General features: G+C 42.6%; 1 protein-coding gene across 1 annotated transcript; it reads left to right on the forward strand.

The window, feature by feature from the left end:
• Positions 1–682: 682 nt before the first annotated feature.
• Positions 683–6,727, forward strand: LOC148146122 (tumor necrosis factor ligand superfamily member 6-like). Its single transcript, XM_087998482.1, has 4 exons — positions 683–949; positions 1,055–1,084; positions 2,355–2,405; positions 5,921–6,727. The coding sequence occupies exons 1-4, from the start codon at positions 817–819 to the stop codon at positions 6,328–6,330; spliced, it is 624 nt and encodes a 207-aa protein (XP_087854608.1). The 5' UTR covers positions 683–816; the 3' UTR covers positions 6,331–6,727.
• The last annotated feature ends 3,679 nt before the right edge of the window (positions 6,728–10,406 follow it).

The raw sequence follows: 10,406 nt of genomic DNA on the forward strand, positions 1-10,406 counted from the left end.
CACTCCGCTCTCTCTCCCCCCCCCCACTCCGCTCTCTCTCCCCCCCCCACTCCGCTCTCTCTCTCCCCCCCCCCACTCCGCTCTCTCTCTCCCCCCCCCCACTCCGCTCTCTCTCTCCCCCCCCACTCCGCTCTCTCTCTCCCCCCCCCCACTCCGCTCTCTCTCTCCCCCCCCCCACTCCGCTCTCTCTCTCCCCCCCCCCACTCCGCTCTCTCTCTCCCCCCCCCACTCCGCTCTCTCTCTCCCCCCCCCCACTCCGCTCTCTCTCTCCCCCCCCCCACTCCGCTCTCTCTCCCCCCCCCCACTCCGCTCTCTCTCCCCCCCCCACTCCGCTCTCTCTCTCGCCCCCCCACTCCGCTCTCTCTCTCCCCCCCCCCACTCCGCTCTCTCTCTCCCCCCCCCCACTCCGCTCTCTCTCTCCCCCCCCCCACTCCGCTCTCTCTCCCCCCCCCCACTCCGCTCTCTCTCCCCCCCCCCCCACACTCCGCTCTCTCTCCCACCCCCCCACTCCGCTCTCCCCCCCCCCACTCCGCTCTCCCCCCCCCCACTCCGCTCTCCCCCCCCCCACTCCGCTCTCCCCCCCCCCCACTCCGCTCTCCCCCCCCCCACTCCGCTCTCCCCCCCCCCCACTCCGCTCTCCCACTCCCCTCCCCCTGTGGAGGTAAAGGTGGAGGCGGGACCGTGTCTCGCTCAGACTGATCCCGAGCAGCCTGACTCACACTGAACCAGCCTTTCTCAGCTCGCTCCAACACCTGAAGCTCTCCCTCTCTTAACTTGCCCGGAGAGCAAAAGGCAAACAATAACTAAACATATTCAATGAACTTTACAATGAAAGGAAACCGCCTCCGATGTGTTCCTTTGAGCAGCCTTTGCGCCGTGTTTCTGCTTATCGCCTTTCTCACTTTATTTCTCGTCTTCAAGAAGCAAAACCCTGGCCGCTTATTGGCAAGTTAACCCCTTTTATTTACTATCTTTAAAGAGTTGCTTAAACTTCAACGTCTGTGTCTGTGTGGTGTCCGGTGTAATGGCTTGTTGTCTGGCTCTTTACAGGAAGAGGAAGAAGTCGAAGGCTCCGTTCTGAAAGGTAACCCTTTTACTAGAAACGTTTTCCAACTTCAACAACATGCTCCTGTTGGAGACCCCCAAATAAAAACCATCAAACAAAAAAAAAGTTGTGTTTCGGGTAATGACTGAGACATTACAACACCACCACCAAACAACCGTTTGGGGGAAATAAAACCACAAAGTGTTTTTTTTTGGTGATTTGTATAACTTGGGAGTGTGTGAAGTGGTGGAAAGGTTTGTTTAAAACAATTTGTGACTAGAGTGCTCTTTTAAAATTGAGCAAATTGCAACCTGTAAAATGAGAATTTGATGTTGTGTAAATCCTACATAGGGACTGGGTAAAGGCCCAAACTACAGGACTTCGCCAAGAATGGAAAGCTGGAGAAGCAAGGTAGAATATAATGATGTCAGACTATGCCCTTAAAGCCTTTTGATTGGAGGAAAAAAACATTAAAACCCCAGTGTAATAGGGGGTTTGAGGTCATGGGAGGGATCACTTAGGAACTTGGAGAAAAAGTAGCTTTCATTTTCATATGATTTCACAGATTTAAAAAAAGCATCACAATGAAAATAGACATGGTTCCAGATAACAAGCTATACTGCGATTAGGAAAGATGATCTATTGATTGTGTTTTTGATTCATTTTTAAAAGTGATGAGTCAGTGAACTTCAGACTGGAGGTGGTAATCCATCCAGTGTGAGCTAGCAGCAGTGTTGGAGGAGTGTGCCAAATGTCAGTTCTGCAACAATGCTGGGTCTGATGCATGATAAAGTGAGAATAAAGAAAGGGAGGGTGAGGCAGATTAATGATAAGGAAGAGTTTTGATGCAATTAGCTGCATGATGAGGAGCCAGTATATGTCATTGAGGGTGAGAGATATGTGAGTGAGTGATGAGTTGGGACATCTTGTGAAACAAGATTGTGCACTGAATATTCATTTTAACAATAAGCGAAAGGAACTAAAATGTTATTTTGATAGGGACATTTGCAGCTTCAAAAAAACTGACTCAGGGTAGCAATGACTAGTTGATCGATATAGATTATGATAGATGGATTTTAGAACTAAACAAGAAATCGCCCATCATAGGGATAGTTTCCTAGTTTGACATTCTAATACAAATTAAATAGTAGGAAAATAGTCAGTAGTATTCCATCTATGCACACAATCTGCTCACCATACATCTCTTGTTTGTGTAGTTGAACAAAGGAGGTATATCTTTTAAATAATACTATGACAAAAATATGGTGAAATATTGATATCAGCAATGATTATTTCTTGTTATACATAGCTTCAGATTCCATTCAATATCACTCTGAAAGACCTGTGGCTCATCTCACTGGTAAGTGTACTATTCATTCATGAGCAAGATGGATAAATATTCAAGCAAATATCTAAAATTTCCTCGTATATTGCATAGAGAAATTGTGTGTTTTCTTTTTTAATATACAACATTACAGCACAGTACCTGCCCTTTGGCGCTTGATTTTGTGCCGACCTGTGAATCCAATTTAAAGCCAATCTCTCCTACACTATTCCATTATCATCCATATTTTTATCCAATGACCATTAAAATGCTCTTAATGTTGGCGAGTCCATTACTATTGCAGGCAGGGCATTCCACACCCTTAATACTCCCTGAGTAAAGAACCTATCTCTGACATCTGTCCTATATCTACCATCCCTCAATTTAAAGCTATGTCCCCTCATGCTAGCCATCATCATCCAAGGAAAAAGGCTGTCACTGTCCACCTTATCTAATCCTCTAATCATCTTGTATGCCTCTATTAAGTCACCACTTAACCTCTCTAACAAAAACAGACTCAAGTCCCTCAGCCTCTCCTCATAAGACCTTCCCTCCAAACCAGGCAATATACAGGTAAATCTCCTCTGCACCCCTTCCAGTGCTTCCACATCCTTCCTATAATGCAGCGACCAGAACTGTACGCAATACTCCCAAGTGTGACCGCACCAGAGTTTTGTACAGCTGCAACATGACCTCATGTCTCTGAAACGCAATCCCTCTATCAATAAAAGCTAACACACTATCAACCTGGGTGGCAACTTTCAGTGATCAATGCACATGGATACTGAGATCTCACAGGAGAACGTGAGGACTGCAGATGCTGGAGTACCAGAGTTGAAAAATGTGGTGCTGGAAAAACACAGCAGGCCAGGCAGCATCTGAGGAGCAGGAGAATCAACGTTTCGGGCTTATGCACGAAACGTCGATTCTCCTGCTCCTCGGATGCTGCCTGGCCTGCTGTGTTTTTCCAGCACCACATTTTTCATTATTGAGATCTCATCCACACTACCGAGAATCTTACCATTAGCCCAGTACTCCGAATTCCTGTTCCTCTTTCCAAAGTGAAACATCTCTCACTTTTCCACATTGAACTTAATTTGCCACCTCTCAGCCCAGGTCTGCAGCTTATGTACGTCCCTCTGTAACCTTTAACATACTTCTGCACTGTCCACTACTCCACTGAACTTATTGTCATCGGCAAATTTACTAACCCATCCTTCTACGCCCTCATCCTAGTCATTAATAAAATGACAAACAGCAGTGGCCACAAAACAGATCCTTGTAGTACATCACTCGTAACTGAACTCCAAGATGAACATTTCCCATCATCCACCACCCTCTGACTTCTTACAGCTAACCAACTTATGATCCAAACTGCTAAATCACCCTCAATCCCATGCCTCCTTATTTTCTGCAATAGCCTACCATGGGGGACCTTATCAAATGCCTTACTGAACTCCATATATACCACATCAACTGCTTTATCCCCCATCCACCTGTTTGGTCACCTTCTCAAAGAAGTCAATAAGGTTTGTGAGGCATGACCTACCCTTCACAAACACTGGAAATGTGTTGCTGGAAAAGCGCAGTAGGTCAGGCAGCATCCAGGGAACAGGAGAATCAACGTTTCGGGCATAAGCCCTTCTTCAGGAGAAGGGCTTATGCCCGAAACGTCGATTCTCCTGTTCCCTGGATGCTGCCTGACCTGCTGCGCTTTTCCAGCAACACATTTCCAGCTCTGATCTCCAGCATCTGCAGACCTCACTTTCTCCTACCCTTCACAAAACCATGTTGATTATCCCTAATCAAGTTATTCCTTTCTAGATGGTTATGAATTCTATCTCTGATAATCATTTCCAAAACTTTGCCCACAACCAGAATTATCTCTAGTCCCCTTCTTGAACAAGGGGACAACATTTGCTATCCTCCAGTAAAAATTGAATATTTGAATATATTTGTAATAAAGAGTCTGCAATATGTTTGCAGTTCTGTCAACTTTTAATCTTCTCTGTCCTTATTCTTAATAGTAGCTGCTTATATAAAGTCGTCAAATTGTAATCAATCTCTCTGAATAGTGATTGTCATGTAAAACTCTGGGCTTTCATCTCTCAGTCATTAACCTGTACGAAAAAGAAACTTCTGTGTCCCGGTCAGTTCTATCACTTCTTCACAAATTACTGCAATTTGCTTAACTATAACTGTAAATGTAAAATTAAAGTTAAAATGTACAAAGGTAGATGAATTACTCTAGTTAATCTTCAGTCATCTCCCTTTACATGAAGATTGCAATAAGCCTTAATCCCTGAATTCTGTTGCATGGAATACTGATCAGTTATACATTAAATACAATTATTGAGAGTAAGAGATTGAACCCTTTTGGTTAAAGTTATGGTTTATCAGAGTAGCCTGACTTCTACGTTATCTTACAAAATGCCTGCATGTTGAACAGATTGCTTGGTCAGTTGCAACATGGTTGAGGACTGGATTGAATTACTCTTGAAGTTTTGCTCAATGGGCCAGTTTTTAAAGCAATACCAAGTTTCTCACTAACACACGTGTTACTTGGTTATTTTCAGTCTAAATGTGACTCAATGGAAGCATTGTCACCCTAGGTGAACAGCTATTCCCACATCATTGCAGAGCTTTTTTGTATTTGTGGTAGCATTCCTGTGTACTGGGTTGTTTCGGACTGCGATTTGTTCTGTATTAAGTTGTTTAAACTTTGGGTCAGTAGTTGGCCTGCTGAGATGGACAGAGAATATCCCACAGCACTGTTAATTGAAATTGGAGGGAGACTTAGCAGTGCCTTGAATAACTTTATCCCTTAGGCAACAACAACAAATAGCGTAATTGTTGATTTATCCTATTGCTGTTCATGGAATCTTGCTTTGTACAGATTAGCATTATTAAATGCCAAAAAACAATTAATGGTCTATGATTCACTTTGGGATACCCTACTGATATGAAAGCAGCTGAAAATGTGTTGCTGGAAAAGCGCAGCAGGTCAGGCAGCATCCAGGGAATAGGAGAATCGACGTTTCGGGCATAAGCCCTTCTTCAGGAATGACTCAGGAAAAAAAGTGTATTTTGTTCTTGAAGAAGGGCTTATGCCCGAAACGTCGATTCTCCTATTCCCTGGATGCTGCCTGACCTGCTGCGCTTTTCCAGCAACACATTTTCAGCTCTGATCTCCAGCATCGGCAGACCTCACTTTCTCCTGATATGAAAGCAGATTTATTAATGCAAATTCTTTATTTTTGTACTTTTTATTTAGTCTTTCAATATCACAGAGGAAAGAGAAAACTAACAATCAATCCCACTGAAATAAACTAAATAAAATGGATACATATTCTGTCAAACAGTGTTTGAAACAAAAACATAATTCTTAGCATCACACTTGGCAATATTATTATCATCCAATTAGATTATCTAAAGTGTAGATATTAGATCGGTCCTAAATGTTATTGTTACAGGGTTTGTTATAAAAGTTACAGCTGTGCAAAATTCTCAGACATATTTGTCTACTAATTTGTTTTTTGATTTTTGCAAAGGAGCAAAATTAAATGATGGGCATCTCCGATATATGGAATGGGAAACAGAAGAGGGGCTGGCATTTGTCAAAAATGGATTCATTTATCAAAATGGCAGTTTGATTGTACCCATCACTGGACGGTACTTTGTGTACTGTCAGGTTTATTTACGTGACAAAAACTGTTTGGAGAGCAATGAACTCATCATGCATACAGTCAACAAAAGGACGCAAGCCGATTCAATTCCTACAGTACTAATCAGCAAACGTATTCAGTGTCAACCGTATGTCGATCACTTATGGTTTCAAACAAACTATGTTGGAGGCACGTTTACATTGAACAAAGGGGATGAACTGTTTGCCCATATTTCTGATTTGACATTACTGGGTTTTGAAGAAAACAAAACATTCTTTGGAGCACTGTTAGTATAAACGTGACTATGCAGAAAGACAAAAACTATGTTATTAGTGCTATAACATTATAAAGGAAAACCTTTTTATTATTCAAATGAATTAAACAGTGTTAAACAAGTTGTGTAATTAAGATTATTAATGGCACAATTTATTGTATATTCTAATATTTTTATACCATTTCAAATAAGTTCTATTCCTGTATGGTTTCTTGGTTGATTGCCTGTTGTTGATATGATATGTTGGACTGAAGCAGAAAGCATGTTCAAAATGACATGGAGAAGAGGGATGAACTAATATCCCTATTATTTAATATATGAAAAGTAAATTTGAAGAATGTGCTCATATTTAATTTACTACATACTTGAAACAAAATTGGATAGTTTTGAGCCAATAAAAAAAAGTGTATTGTATTACAGCTAAACTTTATGGTTGGTTTTGTTCCAGCACTGTTGGGTAAATGGAAGGGGATCATGTAACCTGTAGTGAAATTTGTCTAACTGATCATAGAATCCTTGCAGAGTGGAAAGAGGCCATTCGGTCCATCAAGTCTAAGTTCCCCATGGGAGACTGATTAGCAAGGTTAGATCTCATGGAATACAGGGAGAACTAGCCATTTGGATACTGAACTGGCTCCAAGGTAGAAGACAGAGGGTGGTGGTGGAGGGTTGTTTTACAGACTGGAGGCCTGTGACCAGTGGAATGCCACAAGGATCGGTGCTGGACCCTTTACTTTTTGTCATTTACATAAATGATTTGGATGCGAGGATAAGAGGTACAGTTAGTAAGTTTGCAGATGGCACCAAAATTGGAGGTGTAGTGGACAGCGAAGAGAGTTACCTCAGATTACAACAGGATCTTGACCAGATGGGCCAATGGGATGAGAAGTGGCAGATGGAATTTAATTCAGATAAATGCGAGGTACTGCATTTTGGGAAAGCAAACCTTAGCAGGACTTATACACTTAATAGTAAGGTCCTAGGGAGTGTTGCTGAACAAAGAGACCTTGGAGTGCAGGTTCATAGCTCCTTGAAAGTGGAGTTGCAGGTAGATAGGATAGTGAAGAAGGTGCTTGGTAAGCTTTCCTTTATTGGTCAGAGTAATGAGTACAGGAGTTGGGAGGTCATGTTGCGGCTGTACAGGACATTGGTTAGGCCACTGTTGGAATATTGTGTGCAATTCTGGTCTCCTTCCTATCGGAAAGATGTTGTGAAACTTGAAAGGTTTCAGAAAAGATTTACAAAGATGTTGCCAGAGTTGGAGGATCTGAGCTACAGGGAGAGGCTGAACAGGCTGGGCCTGTTTTCCCTGAAGCGTTGGAGGCTGAGGGCTGACCTTATAGAGGTTTATAAAATTATGAGGGGCATGGATAGGATAAATAGGCAAAGTCTTTTCCCTGGGGTCAGGGAGTCCAGAACTAGAGGGCATAGGTTTAGGGTGAGAGGGGAAAGATATAAAAGAGACCTAAGGGGCACCTTTTTCACGCAGAGGGTGGTACGTGCATGGAATGAGCTGCCAAAGGATGTGGTGGAGGCTGGTACAATTGTAACATTTAAGAGGCATTTGGATGGGTATATCAATAGGAAGGGTTTGGAGGGATATGGGCAGGGTGCTGGCAGGTGGGACTAGATTGGGTTGGGATATCTGGTCGGCATGGATGGGTTGGACCAAAGGGTCTGTTTCCATGCTGCACATCTCTGACTCTAAGTCTGCGCCAAACTTCTGATGAGCATCCCCGTAAGCCCACATGATGGTATGACAAAGACTATAGGGAGGTGTGTTGCTTTATTGGAAAGATGTAAAGAGACAATGGTATCTGCATCAGTGATTATGATGGTTAGACTGCGAGTCTCTGAAGTTCTCCAAAGCTGTTAAGAATTTTAGATTGTAAACAGTTTTGCTTTAAATTGACTGTTTACTTCAAAGATAAGAGAGTTGGGGGTCTCAAGGATAGCTAATCAGTATTTTACTTGTTATAGAGCAGGCCAGACCCCCTAAAAACATTTCAAGAAAGTAGCCCAAACTCTAACTTTGCTAGTTGCTTTACGCAGGTGTAGGGTGGATATTCCAGGAGGGAAGCAGCTGGTCAAACCACTTAGCTTTAAACAAAACAGAATTTATTTACAAAATTACTGAATGAAACAAACAAAAGAGAACAGGATACCAAATAATCTAACCTATCCAAAAACCCAGCAGATTATCCCAACTTTAATAATGCTGTTTGAAATACTTGCAACAATCCCCGTGAACACCTCTTGGTACAAAAGGTAAAATCAAACACAGGGTCTTACCAGGAGAGAAGGACAGATGGCAGAGGGACTCAGCATGGAAACACCTTCTTCCATGTAGCTGGTTCTTGGATGAGAAGCCTCAAACTGAACTGACTGCTCTCAGTGAACAGCCAGACTGCTCATAACCTTACTCAGAAGCCTCTTCTAACAATGGCTACTTTGAAGAAGCCCTCCTCCTCTCTCTACAAGGATCTCAGTAAGTCCCTCTCTCACTGCACCCCCCCCCAGGTCATCTCCTCTGCCTCACTTCCACCTTCATCTGCCTATCAATGTTCTCAGCTACCTTTCCCCCCCCCCCCCCCCAAGACCCACCCTCTGCCATTTATCTCTCAGCCCCCTTGGTACACAAGCCTCATTCCTGATGAATGACTTATGCTTGAAACGTCGACTCTCCTGCTCCTTGGATGCTGCCTGATCGGCTGTGTTTTTCCAGCAACACACTCTCGACTTAAAGACCAAAGCAAACCAGAGAAAGGTGAGCTGGGAGAACTGGCCAATCCCCTTTCATTGTATGTGTGTTTTTTTTACAAAGTTTGAAAGCATTCTCAAATAGATCAACCCTAGACATTTCAGAGTCTGTGTCTTTACGACCTCCTGAGAAAAAAACCCAAGGACAACCTAACCTTGTTAAAGGAGCAGCATCATCACATACTGGATACAAAATCCTCTTAATTCACGTTGCGCTGAGAGGGGGAGGGTTTCTGAGATATCCCTGAAACTCAGAAACAGGGAGGATTCTAGGAGAGAGGCAGGAGTTAGAGATTAGAAATTTATTTTCTCTGCACCAGTATGTGGGTTGGTGCTTGTAGTTTGAAAGCAGTTTAATTTTAGTTTATAAATTATTTGTAAAAATAGTGTTTAGTCCATAGTGTGTTGTGAGATAATTCTTTAAATCATGAAATCTGTGTCATTTGTAGGTTTTGAAAGAAATGTATTTGATAAACATGTCACCAGTGATGGATTCACAATGAATTTTGAGTCCTTGGTTAAAATGTCCATTTATCTTTGTTCACTGGCTAGCCCAGTATTTATTACTCAGAGGGCAGTAAAGAATTAATCTCATTACTGTGAGCCTGGAGTCACATGTAGGCCAGACCAAGTAAGGACAGCAAATTTCCTTCCCTAAAGGGCAGGAACAGACCTGATCATTTTTTGATGACAATTGCTGCATGGTTATCATTAGATTAGTTTTTGTTTAAATTCAATTCAAATGTCCCCATCTGCCAAGGTGTGATTTGAACACATGCCCCTAGAACATTAATTTGGGGTTTTGGATTACTAATCCAATGCCATTGCCATGATGCCACTCCCTCCCATTCCTTAACATTTCCAATTCATAGTTATAGTCATTAGTTTATGTATTTCATGGTAGTTTACAATTCAGATATCATGATACTATATTAATATTACTCTTTTAAAAACATGAACATCTTAGAATCCATCATTAAGAATGAGATTGCAGAGTACTTGGAAGTGCAGGGTAAAATAGGATTGAATCAGCATGGCTTCATCAAGGGGAGGTCATGCCTAACAAATCTGTTCGAATTCTTTGAGGAGATAATCAGCAAGCAAACCTAAGGAGAGCCAGTCGACGTGATCTATTTGGATTTCTAGAAGTCCTTTGACAAGATGCTGTACAGGAGGCATAAAATAAGATCTGGGCCTGTGGTGTTAGGGGCCAGGTACCAGCCTGAATAGAGGAATAACTGACTGGCAGAAGGCAGAACGTAGGGATAAATGTGTCTTTTTCAGGGTGGGCAACCAGTGGCTAGGGGAGTTCCGCAAGGTACATGTTGGGAGCACAAC

The sequence above is a fragment of the Chiloscyllium plagiosum genome, unplaced genomic scaffold, assembly GCF_037043375.1.
Source record: "Chiloscyllium plagiosum isolate Xiang-an unplaced genomic scaffold, Cpla_swu_hap1 HiC_scaffold_21, whole genome shotgun sequence".
Taxonomy (NCBI): Eukaryota; Metazoa; Chordata; class Chondrichthyes; order Orectolobiformes; family Hemiscylliidae; genus Chiloscyllium; species Chiloscyllium plagiosum.